General features: G+C 44.1%; 1 protein-coding gene across 1 annotated transcript; it reads right to left on the bottom strand.

Annotated features, from left to right (window-relative positions):
* Window positions 1-341: 341 nt before the first annotated feature.
* On the bottom strand, window positions 342-24,825 carry LOC306918975 (protein NLRC3-like; the record flags this gene model as incomplete). The annotated part of the gene is made up of 7 exons (XM_079531813.1): window positions 24,728-24,825; window positions 14,155-14,268; window positions 9,877-9,990; window positions 5,228-5,297; window positions 2,617-2,824; window positions 622-2,401; window positions 342-522 (listed from the first exon to the last, which is right to left on the bottom strand). The coding sequence occupies exons 3-7, from the start codon at window positions 9,942-9,944 to the stop codon at window positions 342-344; spliced, it is 2,307 nt and encodes a 768-aa protein (XP_079387939.1). The 5' UTR covers window positions 9,945-9,990; window positions 14,155-14,268; window positions 24,728-24,825.
* Window positions 24,826-26,506: the final 1,681 nt, after the last annotated feature.

Here is a 26,506-nt window from a genome sequence, read left to right as displayed (position 1 = left end):
GAACACAGTTATACTGACTTGAGAGTCTCCAACATGCAGTGTGGACTCCCCAGTCCCACAGCCAGAAGGTTGACTCCAGAGTCCTGAAGGTCGTTATTGCTCAAGTCAACTTCTCTCAGACTAGAGCTGGAGCTGAGAGCTGACGATAACTCCTGACAGCATCTCTCTGACAGGTTACAGCCACTCAGCCTGAAGAAACAGTGGGAAAGCATTTATTCAATAGATGTCATGCACACGTGCACACACACACGCACACACACACACACAGTGAGAAGTTTCACAATATTACATAAAAAAATGACTTTTGATTTCAGAAACAGTTTAAACTCAGTTGAACACAGTTATACTGACTTGAGAGTCTCCAACATGCAGTGTGGACTCCCCAGTCCCACAGCCAGAAGGTTGACTCCAGAGTCCTCAAGGTCGTTATTGCTCAAGTCAACTTCTCTCAGACTAGAGCTGGAGCTGAGAGCTGACGATAACTTCTGACAGCATCTCTTGGACAGGTTACAGCCACTCAGCCTGAAGAAACAGTCGTAAAGCATTTATTCATGAGATTTTCTGTTAAAGAAAGATTGTATAATTTGTGAAATATAGGCCTATAGTTATCAGTGAACCTACAGAGCTTTATTGGAGGCTTTGAGCACGGGCAGCAGCCTCAGAAGAGCCTCCTCTGAAGCAGAGTATTTCTTCAGGTCAAACACGTCCAGCTCCTTTCCTGAAGACAGCAAAATGAAGACCAGAGCTGACCACTGAGCAGGAGAGAGCTGGTCTGTGGAGAGACGTCCTGACGTCAGGTACCGTTGGATGTCCTCCTCCAGGGAATGATCATTCAGCTCATTCAGACAGTGGAACAGATTGATGCTTTTCTCTGGAGATTTATTCTCTGTGATCTTCTCCTTGATGTATTTGATGGTTTCATGATTGGTCTGGAAGGTGTTTCCTGTCTGTATCAGCAGCCTTTGTAGGAGTTTCTGATTGGTGTCCAAAGAGAGGCCCAGCAGGAAACGCAGGAACAAGTCCAGGTGTCCATTTGGACTCCTTAAGGCCTTGTCCACAGCACTTTGGTAGAGGTGATGAATCTTAGCTTTGGGTTTAAATAGCTTGGACCAGTTGGAGGTTGTTTGTGGTCCTGACAGCAGGTTGACACCATCCTGGACGAAGGACACAAAGACATGAACAGCAGCCAGAAACTCCTGGACACTCAGATGGACGAAGCAGAACACGGTGTCCACGTGCAGCTCTCTCTCCCGTTTAAAGATCTGTGTAAACATTCCAGAGTACACAGAGGCCTCTCGGACATCAATGCCACACTCTCTCAGGTCTGCTTCATAGAAGATCAGTTGTCCTTTCACTAGCTGCTCGAACGCCAGTTTTCCTAAAGCCAGAATGACCTTGGTGTTCTCTGGAGCTCCGTCGTGATATTTCACACTCTTCTGTCCGAACAGAACCAGCAGAAAGTGGAGGTACATCTCGGTCAGGTACTTTGGCAGCGATCCTTTCACGTCTGTCTTCAACAGGACCTCCAGAACTGTGGCGGTGATCCAACAGAAGAGCGGGATGTGACACATGATGTGGAGGCTTTTGGATCTCTTGACGTGGGAGACGATTGGGCGTGCCTTCTCCTCATCCCCGAATTTATTGACGAAGTACTCGTCCTTCTGCAGATCGGTGAATCCTCTCACCTCCGTCACCCTGTCAACATAAGCGGCTGGTATCTGATTGGCTGCTGCAGGTCGTGTGGTTATCCAGAGGCGAGCAGAGGGAAGCAGGTCGCCTCTGATGAGGTTTGTCAGCAACACGGCCACCGAGGTTGGCGTGGTGACATCGGTTACAACCTCAGCGTTCTGGAAGTCCAGAGGAAACCTCAGTTCATCCAATCCATCGAGGATGAACATGACTTGGAACTCCTTCAAGCTGCAGACGAGTGGTTTCATGATCCCACCAAAGAAATGCTGAAGGAGTTCCACCAAGCTGTACTTCTCCTCCTTCATCAGGTTCAGCTCTCGGAAAGTGAGTGGAAACAAGAAGTGGACCATCTGGTTGGCTCTGCCTTCTGCCCAGTCCAGAGCGTACTTCTGAGCTAACACCGTTTTACCGATGCCGGCCACGCCGTTTGTCATCACCGTTTTGATTGGTCCATCGTGTCCAGGTAAGGGTTCGTACATGTCATCACAGCTGACTGGCGTCTCATTGGCTGGTTTTCTGGAAGCTGCTTCAATGAGTCTGACTTCATGTTCTTTATTGACGTCTCCACTGACTCCATCTGTGATGTAGAGCTCTGTGAAGATCTGCTTCAGAAGGGTTCGGGTTCCATCTTCAGCGATCCACTCAGACACATTCTGACACTTCTTCTTCAGATAAGACTTGAGTTGTCGTCGACTGACAGGAGCAAGAGTTTCTACATGACCAAAGAACGGAAGACACCAGTCAGTAAATATGTTAACGTTAACGAGACCTCCAGAAGACACCAGTCAGTAAATATGTTAACGTTAACGAGACCTCCAGATAGTAATACAACTAATGGCCATTAGAAGATCTTTATTAACACTTTAAAGACTAAAGACTTAATTAAAGACTTTCTTACTGATCTCCATCATATAAATAGTCTCTTACTCATCATCAGGAGGTCAGCCATCTCGTCCATCTTCAGACTCCTCAGGAGGGTCAGTGTGATCTTCAGAGCTCCCTTTGTGAAGCTTCTCCTCTCCTCCTCCCCCTCCTCCCCCTGACTCTCTAAGCATTCTGGGTAATCTGTTGTCAGAACCTTCCGGAACCTCTTCATCTCTTTCTTCACGAGTGTTACGAGTTTCTGTTCAAGCAGCTGAAACACATAATAATTAATACAGTTTAAACTCAACAATATTGCATTGATTGATTGATTGATTGATTGATTGATTGATTGATTGATTGATTGATATCTCCATGCTGGCCATGGAACGCCTCAGGATCCTCCAGTATGAAGTGAATACTGTTGGCCTGGGAAAGGGAAGTCTGGAGCTCTCTGCTGGAACCGTTACCCCCACGACCCGAGTCTGGATAAGCGGATGAGGATGCTATCAGGAAGTCAAAGCAGTCCAGTCTAAGATCAAAGGTCCGACTGTACAACAGCAACGTACAATCAGTGCTGCTGTACGGCTCGGAATGCTGGCGAGTGACAGAACTGGACATGAAAAAGATCAATGGCTTCCACAATGGATGCCTCCGTAAGACCTGCATTATCTTCTGGCCTGAGAAGACCTCAAATAAAGAGCTGCACAGGATGAGCAGGAAATCAAACGCTGCCGTCTACGATGGCTGGGTCATGTTCTCCGAATGGCCCAGAGTAGAATCCCAAAGGTTGTTGCACTGAGATGGACCCCAGTAGGGGAAAGAAGTCAAGGTCGACCCACTGAGATGGACCCCAGTAGGGGAAATAAGTCAAGGTCGACCCACTGAGATGGACCCCAGTAGGGGAATGAAGTCAAGGTCGACCCACTGAGATGGACCCCAGTAGGGGAATGAAGTCAAGGTCGACCCACTGAGATGGACCCCAGTAGGGGAAATAAGTCAAGGTCGACCCACTGAGATGGACCCCAGTAGGGGAAGGAAGTCAAGGTCGACCCACTGAGGCTCTGGGCCCAGAGCCGTATTTTGTGCCTCGCCCCATGTCCTGGGCCCTGGGCCCCAGGCTCTGGGCCCTGGCTCAAGAGGTAGAGCAGGTCGTCCAATGATCCATGGGTCGGCGGTTCGAATCCCGGCTCCTCCTTTCTACATGTCGAAGTGTCCTTGGGCAAGACACTGAACCCCAAATTGCTCCCGATGTGCTGGTTGGTACCTTGCATGGCTTCCGCCACAATCGGTGTATGAATGTGTGTGTGAATGGGTGAATGTAATGCGCCTTGGATAAAGGCGCTATATAAATGCACCATTTACCATTTACCATTTTACCTCCTCGGGGCCTGGACTGCCTCAAGTGAACAGGATCTGAAGGTTCGGAGAGCACTTGCCTGGAAAGCCTTGCACGGGATGAGGAGAGTGTGGAAATCAGATATGGGAGAAGACCTTAAGAGTTCATAGCTACTGTGGAGTCAGTACTGCTGTATGGGGCCGAGACATGGAAAGGGCGGCTGTAGCTCAGGAGGTAGAGCAGGTCGTCCAATGATCCCTGGGTCGGCGGTTTGAATCCCGGCTCCTCCTGTCCACATGTCGAAGTGTCCTTGGGCAAGACACTGAACCCTACATTGCCTCCAATGAGTTGGTCAGTGTGAACTCGCCACCATTGGTGTCTGAATGTGGGAAGTGAGGACGCTGGCGTCGACTGTTTGCCACTTCACCTCCCAATGTATGAATGAATGGACCATTGTAAAGCGCTTTGAGAACTTGGAAAAGCGCTATAAAAATGCAATTCAATTCATTATGGACCCTCACAGTGGAGTCAGTACTGCTGTATGGGGCCGAGACATGGACCCTCACAGTGGAGTCAGTACTGCTGTATGGGGCCGAGACATGGACCCTCACAGTGGAGTCAGTACTGCTGTATGGGGCCGAGACATGGACCCTCACAGTGGAGGAAAAAGCCCTGGATGGAGTCTACACAAGAATGCTACGAATGGCACTAGGTGTCACATGGACGGACCGCATCACAAATGTGGACCTCTATGGGGACCTACCACGGGTCACGGACAAAGTCAGAGAGAGAAGGATGAGGCTGGCAGGGCACTGCGTCAGGCACCCAGAACTTGAAGCAAGTAAATTGACCCTATGGGAGCCAACCCAGGGCAAAGCCAGGAGGGTTGAAGGGGAAAGAAGCGTACCACCTACGTGCTGCGGTGCGACAGCTTGGCTAACAACACTGCAGAGCTCAAGAACCTGATGTTGGATAGGAGAGTGTGGAGGGCAGTGATCCAGGAATCCTGAGTTGGTGTTGGATAGACCTCTCTCTCGCAGCAACAACATTGTAAAACCCTCTTCATAAGACTGGCTCAGAGAACAATGGAAACTCATTGTAAGTTAAGAAGACCCACTTCACTTCAGGAAATGTCAACTCACCTGCTGTTTGACAATTTTATCTGGGCACCCTGCAGTCCAGAGATAAAATACTTCTGGAAGTGATTTTAGCAGAGCAGCTTCTCAGTGGATAAAATGCTTTGTTGACACAAGGACTACTTGTCTCTATTGTGATCAACTCATTATGTATTAATTTTATGTGCAGATGAAGTAAAGCTGTTGTTGTACATTGACAAACCTTAAATATGGAGTCCAGATCTGTTTGATGTTCCTGAGCTGACTGACCACTGGACCCCTGCTGCTGGTCACTGTGGAGGACACACACACACACGCACGCGCACGCACACGCACACGCACACGCACGCACGCACGCACGCACGCACGCACACACGAATAATGTTTAAACAACTTATATGTATACTATAATCCACTGAATATCTGCGTCGTCCAAAAATGCGTCTGACAAATGTTAATGTACAAGAGAACCAGTGTAGCAAAATAATACAGTTTGGGGTTTTAAACAGTCAGAGAACCAGTGTAGCAGGGGACTAAATACAGGTTGGGGTTTAAACAGTCAGAGAACCAGTGTAGCAGGGGAACTAAATACAGGTGGGGGTTTAAACAGTCAGAGAACCAGTGTAGCAGGGGAACTAAATACAGTTTGTTTTACTTTAAACAGTCAGAGAACCAGTGTAGCAGGGGAACTAAGTACAGGTGGGGTTTTAAACAGTCAGAGAACCAGTGTAGCAGGGGAACTAAATACAGGTGGGGTTTTAAACAGTCAGAGAACCAGTGTAGCAGGGGAACTAAATACAGATTGGGGGTTTTAAACAGTCAGAGAACCAGTGTAGCAGGGGAACTAAATACAGGTTGGGGTTTAAACAGTCAGAGAACCAGTGTAGCAGGGGAACTAAATACAGGTGGGGTTTTAAACAGTCAGAGAACCAGTGTAGCAGGGGAACTAAATACAGGTTGGGGTTTAAACAGTCAGAGAACCAGTGTAGCAGGGGAACTAAATACAGGTGGGGTTTTAAACAGTCAGAGAACCAGTGTAGCAGGGGAACTAAATACAGGTGGGGGTTTAAACAGTCAGAGAACCAGTGTAGCAGAGGAACTAAATACAGGTTGGGGGGTTTAAACAGTCAGAGAACCAGTGTAGCAGGGGAACTAAATACAGGTGGGGGTTTAAACAGTCAGAGAACCAGTGTAGCAGGGGAACTAAATACAGGTGGGGTTTTAAACAGTCAGAGAACCAGTGTAGGAGGGGAACTAAATACAGATTGGGGGTTTTAAACAGTCAGAGAACCAGTGTAGCAGGGGAACTAAATACAGGTTGGGGTTTAAACAGTCAGAGAACCAGTGTAGCAGGGGAACTAAATACAGGTTGGGGTTTAAACAGTCAGAGAACCAGTGTAGCAGAGGAACTAAATACAGGTGGGGTTTAAACAGTCAGAGAACCAGTGTAGCAGGGGAACTAAATACAGGTTGGGGTTTAAACAGTCAGAGAACCAGTGTAGCAGGGGAACTAAATACAGGTTGGGGTTTTAAACCGTCAGAGAACCAGTGTAGCAGGGGAACTAAATACAGGTTGGGGTTTAAACAGTCAGAGAACCAGTGTAGCAGGGGAACTAAATACAGGTTGGGGTTTAAACAGTCAGAGAACCAGTGTAGCAGGGGAACTAAATACAGGTGGGGGTTTAAACAGTCAGAGAACCAGTGTAGCAGAGGAACTAAATACAGGTTGGGGGTTTAAACAGTCAGAGAACCAGTGTAGCAGGGGGACTAAATACAGGTTGGGGTTTAAACAGTCAGAGAACCAGTGTAGCAGAGGAACTAAATACAGGTTGGGGGGTTTAAACAGTCAGAGAACCACTGTAGCAGGGGAACTAAATACAGGTGGGGTTTTAAACAGTCAGAGAACCAGTGTAGCAGGGGACCTAAATACAGGTTGGGGTTTAAACAGTCAGAGAACCAGTGTAGCAGGGGAACTAAATACAGGTTGGGGGGTTTAAACAGTCAGAGAACCAGTGTAGCAGGGGAACTAAATACAGGTTGGGGGTTTTAAACAGTCAGAGAACCAGTGTAGCAGGGGAACTAAATACAGGTGGGTTTTTAAACAGTCAGAGAACCAGTGTAGCAGGGGAACTAAATACAGTTTGGGGGTTTAAACAGTCAGAGAACCAGTGTAGCAGGAGAACTAAATACAGGTGGGGGTTTAAACAGTCAGAGAACCAGTGTAGCAGGGGAACTAAATACAGGTTGGGGTTTAAACAGTCAGAGAACCAGTGTAGCAGGGGAACTAAATACAGGTGGGTTTTTAAACAGTCAGAGAACCAGTGTAGCAGGAGAACTAAATACAGGTTGGGGTTTAAACAGTCAGAGAACCAGTGTAGCAGGGGAACTAAATACAGGTTGGGGTTTAAACAGTCAGAGAACCAGTGTAGCAGGGGAACTAAATACAGGTGGGGTTTTAAACAGTCAGAGAACCAGTGTAGCAGGGGAACTAAATACAGGTTGGGGTTTAAACAGTCAGAGAACCAGTGTAGCAGGGGAACTAAATACAGGTTGGGGTTTAAACAGTCAGAGAACCAGTGTAGCAGGGGAACTAAATACAGGTGGGGGTTTAAACAGTCAGATAACCAGTGTAGCAGGGGGACTAAATACAGGTGGGGTTTAAACAGTCAGAGAACCAGTGTAGCAGGGGAACTAAATACAGGTTGGGGGTTTAAACAGTCAGAGAACCAGTGTAGCAGGGGAACTAAATACAGGTTGGGGTTTAAACAGTCAGAGAACCAGTGTAGCAGGGGAACTAAATACAGTTTGGGGTTTAAACAGTCAGAGAACCAGTGTAGCAGGGGAACTAAATACAGGTTGGGGTTTAAACAGTCAGAGAACCAGTGTAGCAGGGGACCTAAATACAGTTTGGGGTTTAAACAGTCAGAGAACCAGTGTAGCAGGGGAACTAAATACAGGTTGGGGTTTAAACAGTCAGAGAACCAGTGTAGCAGGGGAACTAAATACAGGTGGGGTTTTAAACAGTCAGAGAACCAGTGTAGCAGGGGAACTAAATACAGGTTGGGGTTTAAACAGTCAGAGAACCAGTGTAGCAGGGGAACTAAATACAGGTGGGGTTTAAACAGTCAGAGAACCAGTGTAGCAGGGGAACTAAATACAGGTGGGTTTTTAAACAGTCAGAGAACCAGTGTAGCAGGGGACCTAAATACAGGTGGGGTTTAAACAGTCAGAGAACCAGTGTAGCAGGGTAACTAAATACAGGTTGGGGTTTTAAACGGTCAGGAATGGAGCGGTCACTAAAAGGCCTTGTCACGACCATGGTGGTCATTGTATGTGGTGTCCTTGTAACCGTTGACCATAAAAACATAATGATTCTGTATTATCATGTTTGGTTCAGGAGGTACGATGCAGTAAATCATTGATGGAGGAAAGGAACATGGCTGCCATCGCTCTGTGTTTTTCATGTTCAAACTTTATATTGATTTCATGACAAAGTGAATGACTCATAGATTTATCACTCATCCTGTGGATTACACAACAGACCCTCTTATAGACGGCTAGCCTTGCAGAGTCACGTTATCAATACATGTTGTAAATATATATATATAAATACATGTTGTAGTGCCCAAAGTCCTGTACTAAAGACCCTCTTATAGGCGGCTAGCCTTGCAGAGTCACGTAAAATAAATGTCAACAATGACTATGAAAAAATACAAGACACAAAAGCCCAAACAGCAAATGTACATGGGCAGCTATATTGAACATTCACCTCATTTCACAAGATGGATTTCATCATTACGTACTCTCCTTTGATCAAACATAACGTGAGTTAGATATTAAACTTTATGAGCTGTTTAATCATGATCTGTATCAAAGTCTAACAACATCAGGTTGGATTCAGGCCAATGCAACATGACAACAGAGACAGTAGAGGTCAGGAGGTTTCAGGTCAACATGACAACAGAGACAGTAGAGGTCAGGTGGTTTCAGGTCAACATGACAACATAGACAGTAGAGGTCAGGAGGTTTCAGGTCAACATGACAACAGAGACAGTAGAGGTCAATGCAACATGACAACAGAGACAGTAGAGGTCAGGTGGTTTCAGGTCAACATGACAACAGAGACAGTAGAGGTCAGGTGGTTTCAGGTCAACATGACAACAGAGACAGTAGAGGTCAGGTGGTTTCAGGTCAACATGACAACAGAGACAGTAGAGGTCAGGTGGTTTCAGGTCAACATGACAACAGAGACAGTAGAGGTCAGGAGGTTTCAGGTCAACATGACAACAGAGACAGTAGAGGTCAGGTGGTTTCAGGTCAACATGACAACAGAGACAGTAGAGGTCAGGTGGTTTCAGGTCAACATGACAACAGAGACAGTAGAGGTCAGGAGGTTTCAGGTCAACATGACAACAGAGACAGTAGAGGTCAGGAGGTTTCAGGTCAACATGACAACAGAGACAGTAGAGGTCAGGAGGTTTCAGGTCAACATGACAACAGAGACAGTAGAGGTCAGGAGGTTTAAGGTCAACATGCCAACAGAGACAGTAGAGGTCAGGTGGTTTCAGGTCAACATGACAACAGAGACAGTAGAGGTCAGGTGGTTTCAGGTCATCATGACAACAGAGACAGTAGAGGTCAGGAGGTTTCAGGTCAACATGACAACAGAGACAGTAGAGGTCAGGTGGTTTCAGGTCATCATGACATCAGAGACAGTAGAGGTCAGGAGGTTTCAGGTCAACATGACAACAGAGACAGTAGAGGTCAGGAGGTTTCAGGTCAACATGACAACAGAGACAGTAGAGGTCAGGTATTTTTACTGCTGGTAAATCTATCTGTAAATACACAAAATGTGCATGTTTACATTCTGACCTCTGATCAGTAGAGTGGTGTCCATCTTTGAAGTCAATAACATCATCCTTGGACCAGTCACTCTTCATGGAGACACAGCTGGGTACAGGAGACTCTGCTCTCTGACGATCAACCCTGAAACCATGACAACCATCATAAACATTACATTTATACATCACCATGACAACCATCATAAACATTACATTTATATGACAACTGTTATGCTTTGTCCATGTACATGTAATGAAGTCTGTGTAGTTGAACTTGTAGATACAGTGTTTATGTACTTTGATACGTGATATTACAGCTTGAATGTTGTTTATAGATATGAGGGTCATCTGTTAGATGTCTCCAGTGAGGTCAGCCTTGGTCCTATGATGTCACGTTTCTATGATGTCATATCTTATTGTCACGTCACTTATCCAACACTATGTATTCTCTGTCTAGCACAGACTGAACCAGAGAGAATTGGATGGACTCCTTTTCTGCTTTACAGAGAGCACTATGTTACTCACACTACACATCAATATATTAAATCACTTAGATTTAAATTATGACACAAGTCAAATTATCCACATTTCACATGATAAATGTCATCATTATGTACCGTCCGTTAAAAATAATGAAGTGTTTCTTAAAGTGTGAGTTAGATATTAAACTTTATGATTCTATGAGCTGTTTAAACATGTTCCGTATCAAAGTCTAACAACATCAGGCTGGTTTCAGGTCAATGACACATGATGACAGAGGTGGTTTTACTGGTTGTAAATCTATCTGTATTGTTGGAGGAGGAGGAGGGGGGGTGCTGGGAAATGTCCTACGTTTTAGCACGCACGCACGCGCACACGCACGCACGCGCACACGCACACGCACTCACACACAGAATGAGGGATAATTACGACCCTGTGCTAAGTCTACAACTATGCTGGACTCCAACGCACTGCTCACTTCACTGCAGGTGTCATCTCCCTAATAGAGTTAAATTGTCGCAACGTTTTTTCTACTGAAAAAGAATGCTTGAATGAGCTGGCTCACTTGATAAACATGTTAAACATGTTAGTGATGACACGACTGTCAGGGAACTTGCTAGATCTTCTCTGGTTCTAGATATGAAACGGCGTAAAGTGCCGTCCTGGCAGCAGAGGGCCAGCCTAGTTTATTGGGGTTCAGAAGAAAGCCCAACCTTAAAATGGACTCACATGCTACTGGGTTTGGGGTGTGGTCAGATTAGCCTGACCCCAATGACCTCTGTGTGAGAACTGGAGTATCTCTGTGCTGGGTTCGACCTGACTCTGAATCTGTAGCAGTTTCTGAGGACATTATTACCAACTGTTTGATCTCAGTAAGGAGTACTGTATACTGTAATTGATACAGAACACCATATATCACCAGTCAATGCACGGAGGTACCTTGTAAACGACAACAACACTGGACTGGTTTAAAACTACAGAGGAAGCTAGCTTGCCTTCCCGATGCAGACCACACCGTATCTCATACAATATTCAAGAATGATGCAGTTGATGAGGATATATAGTCACCTTTACAGTCAAAGCCAGATTACATGTCCTTCCAACCTGACTCAATCTCTCTCTGTGGTACCCTAACACGTTTCCTCCTCATTGTCTGCACCATGACCACACTCCACTTACAGAAACACTGTCACATATTCTTAATGGCTGCTCATATATAAGGGAATGTACATTGCTAGGCATGACAGAATTGGTGACCTATTAGCTAAGGACATAAGTTCATATGTTTCATCATCTGCCAAAATGTATAAGCACTCATGTGTTTCACCTGCCATGTTCATGCACAATAATGAAAATGTCACAGATAATACACCAGATATTGTTGTTGTTGATGAGGATAGTAGAGAAGTGAGCATTTTGGAAGTGGCATGTACATTTGACCACAGTGTGGAAGAGGCATTCCTTACCAAGGTGCTTAAGTACCAGCGTCTTAAAGGGACACTTCACCCTTTTTGCCAAAAAATATATATCAATGACGTTTATAAGATTTAGAACACTTTCCTGGCATTATTTTTTGTGTAATCTCTGGGTTTAGATATTTTAGATTAACGGGTGGCTCTGACGTCAGAGACACTCTTCCGTATTGCTACCGGACTACATTGTCTCCTCACACTGCAGCTAGACCAGCCCCAAAACACAGCCGTCACGGACACTGCGATTTGTTCCACCTACAACATTCGTTGACCGCACCCCCACATGCGCATTTGTTATTGTGTTTGTGTCATGTCGCTGTCGTCAGCAGAGCAGCACCAGAGAGACGCGCTATGTTGCCACGAATCCCCCCCCCCCCCCCCAACTCTAGATTTATTATAATGATATGAAGTGACTTGCCATAAACCATCCATTAACTCCCCATTCATCCAATTTGCATCTGCTTGTATTAAACAACATTAAACTCACCAACATTGCAGCTGTAGGGAAAGCTTGAATATCCACTTTCAAACTTTTGTTTCATAAAAATCCACCGAATCTTTTTCCCACTCAGCTCTGCACTTTTTCTTCTTTTTTAGTTCTATCTCACTACTAGAACTTTCTGACTCTGAGGTAGATAAGATTTTTGGCTGTCAACAGCATCCATTTGTTTTTTCAATGTTGTGGACCGGAGCGTGGTGAAATAGTTGCTAAGATACGATACTGCATAGTGATTGGCTCTGCTGCATGCCTATGAAGAGTACTGACCAATGAGCTGAGCCTAGCGCCCTTCCAGACACCAGGTTCCAGTGTCTTGCTTTCCTGTTCCTATAGCTCAGTCGGCTGCCCCTTCTTATTACTGCATGGGAGCGAGTGACTGAGAATCACCATAACGCGCTGTCATTTTTCCACGAGACAAAAATACGGGATTAAGTGCGTCCCGTATCGGTTCATTACGGGACAGGTCTTTTAGTTGCCAAATACGGTACGATCGTATCTTAGCAACTATTTCACCACGCTCCGGTCCACTTTGTGGCAGCGGTGGCCGAACGGATAGCGGCGCGGTCTAGATACCGGAAGGTTCCCAGTTCGAACCAGCCGTCCGACACGTTAAAATTACCACCGCTGAAATGCCCTTGAACAAGGCATCAACCACTACGATGAAATGTGTTCTATGAGCAGGGCCTGGCTGGAAACAAGTTCTTGAGCTTAGCCCAGATACCCTGGGTAAATATAGATTTCATTTCATTTCATTTCATTTCAACATTGAAAAAACAAATGGATGCTGTTGACAGCCAAAAATCTTATCTACCTCAGAGTCAGAAAGTTCTAGTAGTGAGATAGAACTAAAAAAGAAGAAAAACTAAGTGCAGAGCTGAGTGGGAAAAAGATTCGGTGGATTTTTATGAAACAAAAGCTTTGCAGTTTGAAAGTGGATATTCAAGCTTTCCCTACAGCTGCAATGTTGGTGAGTTTAATGTTGTTTAATACAAGCAGATGCAAATTGGATGAATGGGGAGTTAATGGATGGTTTATGGCAAGTCACTTCATATCATTATACTAAATCTAGAGTTGGGGGGGGGGGGGATTCGTGGCAACATAGCGCGTCTCTCTGGCGCTGCTCTGCTGACGACGGCGACATGACACAAACACAATAACAAATGCACATGTGGGGGTGCGGTCAACGAAGGTTGTAGGTGGAACAAATCGCAGTGTCCGTGACGGCTGTGTTTTGGGGCTGGTCTAGCTGCAGTGTGAGGAGACAATGTAGTCCGGTAGCAATACGGAAAAGTGTCTCTGACGTCAGAGCCACCCGTTAATCTAAAATATCTAAACCCAGAGATTACACAAAAAATAATGCCAGGAAAGTGTTCTAAATCTTATAAACGTCATTGATATATATTTTTTGGCAAAAAGGGTGAAGTGTCCCTTTAAGGATGCTATTATACAGCTTGGCTACAAATGTAAACAACTTGTGTTCATATTTGGAAGCCTCAGTAATGTCCATAAATCAGTCGTGAGGGGCCTGCAGATGGCAGGCATGCCCAATAAGCCGAGAGCTGATCAGGCATCGGCAAAATTCTGTTCAGTGTCTGCAATAATTGGCAGTCGACCATATATGGAGAAGGAGATGTTAAGTGTGCGTGTGTGTGAGTGAGAGAGAGAGAGTGAGGGAGATGGAGCACTGATGTCTTGTGTTTATAGTGAACTAAAGACGGTTGCGTCCTCAGTGTGTTTATAGTGAACTAAAGACGGTTGTGTTTATATTTTATGATGCACTAAATGTAGGAGAGACATTCTGACCTCTGATCAGTAGAGTCTAATAAAACTATATCATGTGTTGTTTTCTCACACTGACCTCTGATCAGTAGACTGGTGTCCATCTTTGAAGTTAATGTGTCCATCCTTGGACCAGTCACTCTTCACGGAGACACAGCTGGGTACAGGAGACTCTGCTCTCTGATGATCAACCCTGAAACCATGACAACCATCATAAACATTACATATATACATCACCATGATAACCATCATAAACATTACATTTATACATCACCTTGACAACCATCATAAACATTACATTTATACATCACCATGACAACCATCATAAACATTACATTTATACATCACCATGACAACCATCATAAACATTACATTTATACATCACCATGATGTATAAATGACTGAAATAAACACACCCTGTCTCCTCTAGACTCCTGAAATAAACACACCCTGTCTCCTCTAGACCCCTGAAATAAACACACCCTGTCTCCTCTAGACCCCTGAAATAAATACACCCTGTCTCCTCTAGAACGCTGAAATAAACACACCCTGTCTCCTCTAGACCCCTGAAATAAATACACCCTGTCTCCTCTAGACCCCTGAAATAAACACACCCTTTCCCCTCTAGACTCCTGAAATAAACACACCCTGTCTCCTCTAGACCCCTGAAATAAATACACCCTGTCTCCTCTAGACCCCTGAAATAAACACACCCTGTCTCCTCTAGACCCCTGAAATAAATACACCCTGTCTCCTCTAGACCCCTGAAATTACATTACATTACATTACAGTCATTTAGCAGACGCTTTTATCCAAAGCGACTTACAATAAGACCGGTTGTGTTTATAGACCCCTGAAATAAACACACCCTGTCTCCTCTAGACTCCTGACAAACACACCCTGTCTCCTCTAGACTCCTGAAATAAACACACCCTGTCTCCTCTAGACTCCTAGCTGCTAATAAACACGCTATGGCAATGATTACCGTCTGGAATATTAGAATACAGAGATATTTAGCATTGATTAATAATAAATCATAATAAATGAATGAATAGAAAAAAGAAGCAGAAAGAAAGAAGATACTGTGTATGAATGAATGGACAGTCTGTCCAGTGTCTCAGTGAGGTGCTAACATGGACAGTCTGTCCAGTGTCTCAGTGAGGTGCTAACATGGACAGTCTGTCCAGTGTCTCAGTGAGGTGCTAACATGGACAGTCTGTCCAGTGTCTCAGTGAGGTGCTAACATGGACAGTTTGTCCAGTGTCTCAGTGAGGTGCTAACATGCAAGGCCTAAACTAACTTATTATGGAATACTGTAATCAATCAATTGTTAATTGTATTGGCTGTCCAACATCAATAAAGCGGTCGGCGGTCAAAGTACTTTTCTTCTTTTTTTTTAAAGATTTGTTGTTTTGTTGAGTATCCCTGTGCTGGGTTCGACCTAACTCTGAATCTGTAGCAGTTTCTGAGGACATTATTACCAACTATTTGATCTCAGTAAGGAGTACTGTATACTGTAATTGATACAGAACACCATATATCACCAGTCAATGCACGGAGGTACCTTGTAAACGACAACAACACTGGACTGCTTTAAAACTACAGGGGAAGCTAGCTTGCCTTCCCGATGCAGACCACACCGTATCTCATACAATATTCAAGAATGATGCAGTTGATGAGGATATATAGTCACCTTTTTGATTGATTGATTGAAGAATTTATTAACAGTTTGCAGAATTACAGTACATTTCAAGCACAAACTCAATACAAAGGCTGTTAACTGTGAGTGGACGACCCAATTAAGCATTACACTTGTTTCCAACAGGGTCCACCATGTTCAAATCATCAAAACATTTAGAGACGTACAAATAGACACTTCTATAGACAGAACAGGAATTCATCAAAAAAGAATTCATCAAAAAGGAGGTAAAAAGGGAAAAGAAAAATATACAGTGAGGGGAAAAAAAAAAGGGGGGGGCGGGGGGGGGGGATTCACGTTCAGCTCCGTTAAATTGTTTGTTTTCCTTGGAGGAGCTGCGTTGGGTCCCCAAGGCGGCTCCGTGGCCGTACCTTGAGTTGGCTGTGTGGCCGTGACCATCTCTTGTGTTGTCCTTGCGTTGGGTCCCCAAGTTGGCTCAGTGGCCATACCTTGAGTTGGCTGTGTGGCCGCGACCGTCTCTTGTGTTGTCATTGCGTTCGTGTTTGAGGGATTCCGATTTTACAGGGGCCAGTTTCGAATTGCAGCCGTCCGTAGGTGCCCTTTGAGAGCGGTTTTGAAAGAGTCAAGGGATTCGCATGTCTTAATGACAGTTGGTAGGGCGTTCCACATTTTAGTGGCATAGGAGCGAAAAGAATTTAGTCCCTTGTTTGTGCCGAATCTGGGTTGTACATGGTTCGTTGCACTCCCTCTGGTGTTGTGGGTGTGGACTTCGTTAACATTAAGGAAGTATCTAGACAGGTACATGGGTATCTTGGTGGTGTATCGAATCTTGTGGACCAGACCCATTGCAAGATGCTGTACTCTGTCGTCGACCCTAAGCCATTCCAGCCTGTCGAAGTGGGCAGGGGTGAGGTGGGTTCGGGGGGCTAGATCAAGTAGGAGCCTGACCAGTTTGTTTTGGGAAGTCTGGAGCCTGGTTTTAAGGGCCTTTGAGGTGCTGTGGTACCAGGAGGTGCATGCATAGTCAAAGAAACCCTGTACAAGGGCTCCTGTTAAGGTCTTCAAGGTGTTTTTGTTGACCAGTGAGGAGATCCTGTAGAGGAATCTTGTTCTATGGTTGACTTTTTTGATTACGTTGGTGGCCATTTTATCACCGGAAAGATTAGCCTCCAGGATGGAACCTAGGTAGGTAATTTCATCTTTACGTGTGATAACATTGTCACCCACTCTAACCAAGAAGCCATTTGCCTTGCTGAGATTACTAATAGAGCCAAAGAGAATGGATTCAGTTTTTCCCAGGTGTAAAGATAGTTTGTTATCAGCGAGCCAGGTGCAGATTCTACCGAGTTCAGAGCTGAGGGCATTTTCAACCTGCAGTTTGTCCCTGTCCGAGACCAGCAGTGCTGAGTCATCTGCGAACAGGAACAAGTTGCAGTCACAGGCTGAAGTCATGTCGTTTACATATATTAGGAACAGTAGAGGCCCTAGTATGCTTCCTTGTGGAACGCCACAGCTCACTGGGAGGGGGGGGGACAGTGTTCCGTTCACTTCCACCATCTGTTCTCTCCCCTCCAGGTAGGATTGCATCCAGCTCACTGATGTGCTATCGAAACCAATTGCTTTTAGCTTGTTAACCAGTATGGAGTGGTTCACGGTGTCAAAAGCCTTTTGGAGGTCCAGCATGACCATGCCGCAGTATTTGCCAGCGTCCACCTCTTGTTTGATGTGGTCGCTCAAATAGAGGAGGCATGTGTCAGTGGAGTGGGATGTTCTGAAGCCAGATTGGAACTCGTACAATAATTTATTAGTGGCAAGATACTTTTCAACCTGTTCATAGACTATTTTTTCCATCACTTTCGAGATGGAACTAAGAATAGAAATAGGGCGGTAGTTGCCGGGGTCTAATTTACTCCCTTTCTTGTGCAAGGGGGTTACTTTGGCCAGTTTGAAATCTTGGGGGACCTGTCCCTGTTTGATGGAGAGGTTTACTATGTGGGTGATGATTGGAGCTATAGAGATGGCTGAGTCTCTGAGAAATTTGGAGGGAATGTTGTCATGTCCTGTGGCCTTGTGGGGTTGGAGGGCACTCAGTTTCTTAATTACCTCATCAGTTGTTACCATAACTAGTTTAAAATCGTCTTTACAAACACCTAGGTTTTTGTAGAAGGTTGTAATGTGCTCTACACCAAAGAGCCCAGAGTGGGAGGGCAGTTTGTTAACCAGAGTTGTTGATATGTTTGTAAAGAAGATATTCAAGTAGTTGGCCACATCAAGGTTGTCAGTGATGAGAGTGTTGTCAGATTTGATGTTTATGTTCGAAAATCTGGTTTTTAGTTTCTGACCATAGCTTAGTTGATTGTTTAGTAGCTTCCAGAGCTCATGAGGATTGTTTTTGTTTTCCTCAGCTTTATCATTAATGAAGTTACTTTTAGCTGATTTGGTCATGGCAGTTACACTGTTTCGTAGTTTGATTCGTTGTGTATTTAGGTTGTTCAAACGAGCTTGGCGAACACTGTCGAAGCGCTTGGCTAGCTTTGACTTGCATTTTAGAACTTCAGAGCATTTTTTGTCTCTGGCTTTCATTGCAGCCAGTATGTCCGAATTCATCCATGGTTCCGAGCGGGTTTTGCCCCTGGTGGTTCTCAAAGGAGCCATGTTGTTCAGTACTGATGTAAATTTGGTTTTGAAGCCAAGCCAAGCTTCTTCGACATGTGTGCTTTTAAGCTCATCGGACCAATCCAGACTCTCCAATACTTGGTTAAAGACCTCACTAGAGTAGGTTTTGAGGTCCCTTGATATGACTGTTTTGTGGCAGCCGGTCTTAAGTTTTTGTATTTTGCGGGTACAGAATATCATAAAATGATCACTAAGCCCACATACAATAACCCCTTTACAGTCAAAGCCAGATTACAGGTCCTTCCAACCTGACTCAATCTCTCTCTGTGGTACCCTAACACGTTTCCTCCTCATTGTCTGCACCATGACTACACTCCACTTACAGAAACACTGTCACATATTCTTAATGGCTGCTATGTATATAAGGGAATGTACATTGCTAGACACGACAGAATTGGTGACCTATTAGCTAAGGACATAAGTTCATATGTTTCATCATATGCCAAAATGTATAAGCACTCACGTGTTTCACCTGCCATGTTCATGCACAATAATGAAAATGATGCCTTTACAGATGTCACAGCTAATACACCAGATATTTTTGTTGTTGATGAGGACAGTAGAGAAGTGAGCATTTTGGAAGTGGCATGTACATTTGACCACAGTCTGGAAGAGGCATTCCTTACCAAGGTGCTTAAGTACCAGCGTCTTAAGGATGCTATTATACAGCTTGGCTACAAATGTAAACAACTTGTGTTCATATTTGGAAGCCTCGGTAATGTCCATAAATCAGTCGTGAGGGGCCTGCAGATGGCAGGCATGCCCAATAAGCCGAGAGCTGATCAGGCATCGGCAAAATTCTGTTCAGTGTCTGCAATAATTGGCAGTCGACCATATATGGAGAAGGAGATGTTAAGTGTGTGCGTGTGCGTGTGCGTGCGTGTGTGTGTGTGTGAGTGAGAGAGAGAGAGTGAGGGAGATGGAGCACTGATGTCTTGTGTTTATAGTGAACTAAAGACGGTTGCGTCCTCAGTATGTTTATAGTGAACTAAAGACGGTTGCGTCCTCAGTGTGTTTATAGTGAACTAAAGACGGTTGTGTCCTCAGTGTGTTTATAGTGAACTAAAGACGGTTGCGTCCTCAGTGTGTTTATAGTGAACTAAAGACGGTTGCGTCCTCAGTGTGTTTATAGTGAACTAAAGATGGTTGTGTCCTCAGTGTGTTTATAGTGAACTAAAGACAGTTGTGTCCTCAGTGTGTTTATAGTGAACTAAAGACGGTTGTGTCCAACCATCATAAACATTACATTTATACATCACCATGACAACCATCATAAACATTACATTTATACATCACCATGACAACCATCATAAACATTACATTTATACATCACCATGACAACCATCATAAACATTACATTTATACATCACCATGACAACCATCATAAACATTACATTTATACATCACCATGACAACCATCATAAACATTACATTTATACATCACCATGACAACCATCATAAACATTACATTTATACATCACCATGATGTATAAATGACTGAAATAAACACACCCTGTCTCCTCTAGACTCCTGAAATAAACACACCCTGTCTCCTCTAGACTCCTGAAATAAACACACCCTGTCTCCTCTAGACCCCTGAAATAAACACACCCTGTCTCCTCTAGACCCCTGAAATAAACACACCCTGTCTCCTCTAGAACCCTGAAATAAACACACCCTGTCCCCTCTAGACTCCTGAAATAAATACACCCTGTCTCCTCTAGACTCCTGAAATAAACACACCCTGTCTCCTCTAGACCCCTGAAATAAATACACCCTGTCTCCTCTAGACTCCTGAAATAAACACACCCTGTCCCCTCTAGAACCCTGAAATAAATACACCCTGTCTCCTCTAGAACCCTGAAATAAACACACCCTGTCTCCTCTAGACCCCTGAAATAAATACACCCTGTCTCCTCTAGACCCCTGAAATAAACACACCCTGTCTCCTCTAGACCCCTGAAATAAACACACCCTGTCTCCTCTAGACCCCTGAAATAAACACACCCTGTCTCCTCTAGACCCCTGAAATAAACACACCCTGTCTCCTCTAGACCCCTGAAATAAACACACCCTGTCCCCTCTAGAACCCTGAAATAAACACACCCTGTCCCCACTAGACTCCTGAAATAAACACACCCTGTCTCCTCTAGACCCCTGAAATAAATACACCCTGTCTCCTCTAGACTCCTGAAATAAACACACCCTGTCTCCTCTAGACCCCTGAAATAAATACACCCTGTCTCCTCTAGACCCCTGAAATAAACACACCCTGTCTCCTCTAGACTCCTGAAATAAACACACCCTGTCTCCTCTAGACTCCTGAAATAAACACACCCTGTCTCCTCTAGAATCCTGAAATAAATACACCCTGTCTCCTCTAGACCCCTGAAATAAACACACCCTGTCTCCTCTAGACTCCTGAAATAAACACACCCTGTCTCCTCTAGACTCCTAGCTGCTAATAAACACGCTATGGCAATGATTACCGTCTGGAATATTAGAATACAGAGATATTTATTGATTAATAATAATAAATCATAATAAATGAATGAATAGAAAAAAGAAGCAGAAAGAAAGCAGATACTGTGTATGAATGAATGGACAGTCTGTCCAGTGTCTCAGTGAGGTGCTAACATGGACAGTCTGTCCAGTGTCTCAGTGAGGTGCTAACATGGACAGTCTGTCCAGTGTCTCAGTGAGGTGCTAACATGGACAGTCTGTCCAGTGTCTCAGTGAGTTGCTAACATGGACAGTCTGTCCAGTGTCTCAGTGAGGTGCTAACATGGACAGTCTGTCCAGTGTCTCAGTGAGGTGCTAACATGGACAGTCTGTCCAGTGTCTCAGTGAGGTGCTAACATGGACAGTCTGTCCAGTGTCTCAGTGAGGTGCTAACATGGACAGTCTGTCCAGTGTCTCAGTGAACATGCAAGGCCTAAACTAACTTATTATGGAATACTGTAATCAATCAATTGTTAATTTTATTGGCTGTTCAACATCAATAAAGCGGTCGGCGGTCAAAGTACTTTTTTTCCCCTTTTTTTATATATATTTGTTGTTTTGTTGAGTATCCCTGTGCTGGGTTTGACCTGACTCTGAATCTGTAGCTGTTTGAGGACATTATTACCAACTGTTTGATCTCAGTAAGGAGTACTGTATACTGTAATTGATACAGAACACCATATATCACCAGTCAATGCACGGAGGTACCTTGTAAACGACAACAACACTGGACTGGTTTAAAACTACAGAGGAAGCTAGCTTGCCTTCCCGATGCAGACCACACCGTATCTCATACAATATTCAAGAATGATGCAGTTGATGAGGATATATAGTCACCTTTACAGTCAAAGCCAGATTACAGGTCCTTCCAACCAGACTCAATCTCTCTCTGTGGTACCCTAACACGTTTCCTCCTCATTGTCTGCACTATGACCACACTCAACTTACAGAAACACTGTCACATATTCTTAATGGCTGCTATGTATATAAGGGAATGTACATTGCTAGGCATGACAGAATTGGTGACCTATTAGCTAAGGACATAAGTTCATATGTTTCATTATCTGCCAAAATGTATAAGCACTCATGTGTTTCACCTGCACAATAATGAAAATGATGCATTTTCAGATGTCACAGCTAATACACCAGATATTGTTGTTGTTGATGAGGACAGTAGAGAAGTGAGCATTTTGGAAGTGGCATGTACATTTGACCACAGTCTGGAAGAGGCATTCCTTACCAAGGGGCTTAAGTACCAGCGTCTTAAGGATGCTATTATACAGCTTGGCTACAAATGTAAACAACTTGTGTTCATATTTGGAAGCCTCGGTAATGTCCATAAATCAGTCGTGAGGGGCCTGCAGATGGCAGGCATGCCCAATAAGCCGAGAGCTGATCAGGCATCTGCAAAATTCTGTTCAGTGTCTGCAATAATTGGCAGTCGACCATATATGGAGAAGGAGATGTTAAGTGTGTGCGTGTGCGTGCGTGCGTGTGAGTGAGAGAGAGAGAGAGAGTGAGGGAGATGGAGCACTGATGTCTTGTGTTTATAGTGAACTAAAGACGGTTGTGTCCTCAGTGTGTTTATAGTGAACTAAAGACGGTTGTGTCCTCAGTGTGTTTATAGTGAACTAAAGACGGTTGCGTCCTCAGTATGTTTATAGTGAACTAAAGACGGTTGTGTCCTCAGTGTGTTTATAGTGAACTAAAGAAGGTTGTGTCCTCAGTGTGTTTATAGTGAACTAAAGACGGTTGTGTCCTCAGTGTGTTTATAGTGAACTAAAGACGGTTGTGTCCTCAGTGTGTTTATAGTGAACTAAAGACGGTTGTGTCCTCAGTGTGTTTATAGTGAACTAAAGACGGTTGCGTCCTCAGTGTGTTTATAGTGAACTAAAGACGGTTGTGTCCTCAGTGTGTTTATAGTGAACTAAAGGCGGTTGTGTCCTCAGTGTGTTTATAGTGAACTAAAGGCGGTTGTGTCCTCAGTGTGTTTATAGTGAACTAAAGACGGTTGTGTCCTCAGTGTGTTTATAGTGAACTAAAGACGGTTGCGTCCTCAGTGTGTTTATAGTGAACTAAAGACGGTTGTGTCCTCAGTGTGTTTATAGTGAACTAAAGACGGTTGCGTCCTCAGTGTGTTTATAGTGAACTAAAGACGGTTGCGTCCTCAGTGTGTTTATAGTGAACTAAAGACGGTTGCGTCCTCAGTGTGTTTATAGTGAACTAAAGTCGGTTGCGTCCTCAGACTCAGATCTGTGTCTTTGCTGGCGCTCTCACCGATTCCGATACGACCCAATAAGGCATATTGGACACATTGCCGATACTGGTATCGGTATCGGGACATCTCTACATATAATGTGAGTAAGACGTTAAACTTTATGATTTTAAGCGTGTAGGTACAGTTATAGATGTGTGAAAAACAATTTCTAAAGGATAACAAAAATAACTATAATGAGACTTAATTCTGTCCAGTCTGTCCAGTGTCTCAGTGAGGTGCTAACATGGACAGTTTGTCCAGTGTCTCAGTGAGGTGCTAACATGCAAGGCCTAAACTAACTTATTATGGAATACTGTAATCAATCAATTGTTAATTTTATTGGCTGTTCAACATCAATAAAGCGGTCGGCGGTCAAAGTACTTTTTTTTCCTTTTTTTTATATATTTGTTGTTTTGTTGAGTATCCCTGTGCTGGGTTTGACCTGACTCTGAATCTGTAGCTGTTTGAGGACATTATTACCAACTGTTTGATCTCAGTAAGGAGTACTGTATACTGTAATTGATACAGAACACCATATATCACCAGTCAATGCACGGAGGTACCTTGTAAACGACAACAACACTGGACTGGTTTAAAACTACAGAGGAAGCTAGCTTGCCTTCCCGATGCAGACCACACCGTATCTCATACAATATTCAAGAATGATGCAGTTGATGAGGATATATAGTCACCTTTACAGTCAAAGCCAGATTACAGGTCCTTCCAACCAGACTCAATCTCTCTCTGTGGTACCCTAACACGTTTCCTCCTCATTGTCTGCACTATGACCACACTCCACTTACAGAAACACTGTCACATATTCTTAATGGCTGCTATGTATATAAGGGAATGTACATTGCTAGGCATGACAGAATTGGTGACCTATTAGCTAAGGACATAAGTTCATATGTTTCATTATCTGCCAAAATGTATAAGCACTCATGTGTTTCACCTGCCATGTTCATGCACAATAATGAAAATGATGCCTTTTCAGATGTCACAGATAATACACCAGATATTGTTGTTGTTGATGAGGACAGTAGAGAAGTGAGCATTTTGGAAGTGGCATGTACATTTGACCACAGTCTGGAAGAGGCATTCCTTACCAAGGGGCTTAAGTACCAGCGTCTTAAGGATGCTATTATACAGCTTGGCTACAAATGTAAACAACTTGTGTTCATATTTGGAAGCCTCGGTAATGTCCATAAATCAGTCGTGAGGGGCCTGCAGATTGCAGGCATGCCCAATAAGCCGAGAGCTGATCAGGCATCGGCAAAATTCTGTTCAGTGTCTGCAATAATTGGCAGTCGACCATATATGGAGAAGGAGATGTTAAGTGTGCGTGTGTGTAAGTGAGAGAGAGAGAGTGAGGGAGATGGAGCACTGATGTCTTGTGTTTATAGTGAACTAAAGACGGTTGCGTCCTCAGTGTGTTTATAGTGAACTAAAGACGGTTGTGTTTATATTTTATGATGCACTAAATGTAGGAGAGACATTCTGACCTCTGATCAGTAGAGTCTAATAAAACTATATCATGTGTTGTTTTCTCACACTGACCTCTGATCAGTAGACTGGTGTCCATCTTTGAAGTTAATGTGTCCATCCTTGGACCAGTCACTCTTCACGGAGACACAGCTGGGTACAGGAGACTCTGCTCTCTGATGATCAACCCTGAAACCATGACAACCATCATAAACATTACATTTATACATCACCATGATAACCATCATAAACATTACATTTATACATCACCTTGACAACCATCATAAACATTACATTTATACATCACCATGACAACCATCATAAACATTACATTTATACATCACCATGATGTATAAATGACTGAAATAAACACACCCTGTCTCCTCTAGACTCCTGAAATAAACACACCCTGTCTCCTCTAGACCCCTGAAATAAACACACCCTGTCTCCTCTAGACCCCTGAAATAAATACACCCTGTCTCCTCTAGAACCCTGAAATAAACACACCCTGTCTCCTCTAGACCCCTGAAATAAATACACCCTGTCTCCTCTAGACCCCTGAAATAAACACACCCTGTCCCCTCTAGACTCCTGAAATAAACACACCCTGTCTCCTCTAGACCCCTGAAATAAATACACCCTGTCTCCTCTAGACCCCTGAAATAAACACACCCTGTCTCCTCTAGACCCCTGAAATAAATACACCCTGTCTCCTCTAGACCCCTGAAATAAACACACCCTGTCTTCTCTAGACTCCTGAAATAAACACACCCTGTCTCCTCTAGACTCCTGACAAACACACCCTGTCTCCTCTAGACTCCTGAAATAAACACACCCTGTCTCCTCTAGACTCCTGAAATAAACACACCCTGTCTCCTCTAGACTCCTAGCTGCTAATAAACACGCTATGGCAATGATTACCGTCTGGAATATTAGAATACAGAGATATTTAGCATTGATTAATAATAATAAATCATAATAAATGAATGAATAGAAAAAAGAAGCAGAAAGAAAGAAGATACTGTGTATGAATGAATGGACAGTCTGTCCAGTGTCTCAGTGAGGTGCTAACATGGACAGTCTGTCCAGTGTCTCAGTGAGGTGCTAACATGGACAGTCTGTCCAGTGTCTCAGTGAGGTGCTAACATGGACAGTCTGTCCAGTGTCTCAGTGAGGTGCTAACATGGACAGTCTGTCCAGTGTCTCAGTGAGGTGCTAACATGGACAGTCTGTCCAGTGTCTCAGTGAGGTGCTAACATGGACAGTCTGTCCAGTGTCTCAGTGAGGTGCTAACATGGACAGTCTGTCCAGTGTCTCAGTGAGGTGCTAACATGGACAGTCTGTCCAGTGTCTCAGTGAGGTGCTAACATGGACAGTCTGTCCAGTGTCTCAGTGAGGTGCTAACATGGACAGTTTGTCCAGTGTCTCAGTGAGGTGCTAACATGCAAGGCCTAAACTAACTTATTATGGAATACTGTAATCAATCAATTGTTAATTGTATTGGCTGTCCAACATCAATAAAGCGGTCGGCGGTCAAAGTACTTTTCTTCTTTTTTTTTAAAGATTTGTTGTTTTGTTGAGTATCCCTGTGCTGGGTTCGACCTAACTCTGAATCTGTAGCAGTTTCTGAGGACATTATTACCAACTGTTTGATCTCAGTAAGGAGTACTGTATACTGTAATTGATACAGAACACCATATATCACCAGTCAATGCACGGAGGTACCTTTTAAACGACAACAACACTGGACTGCTTTAAAACTACAGGGGAAGCTAGCTTGCCTTCCCGATGCAGACCACACCGTATCTCATACAATATTCAAGAATGATGCAGTTGATGAGGATATATAGTCAC

Source organism: Electrona antarctica (assembly GCF_951216825.1).
Source record: "Electrona antarctica genome assembly, contig: scaffold_304, whole genome shotgun sequence".
Classification (NCBI taxonomy): domain Eukaryota; kingdom Metazoa; phylum Chordata; class Actinopteri; order Myctophiformes; family Myctophidae; genus Electrona; species Electrona antarctica.
This window is presented reverse-complemented; position numbering and strand designations above follow the sequence as displayed.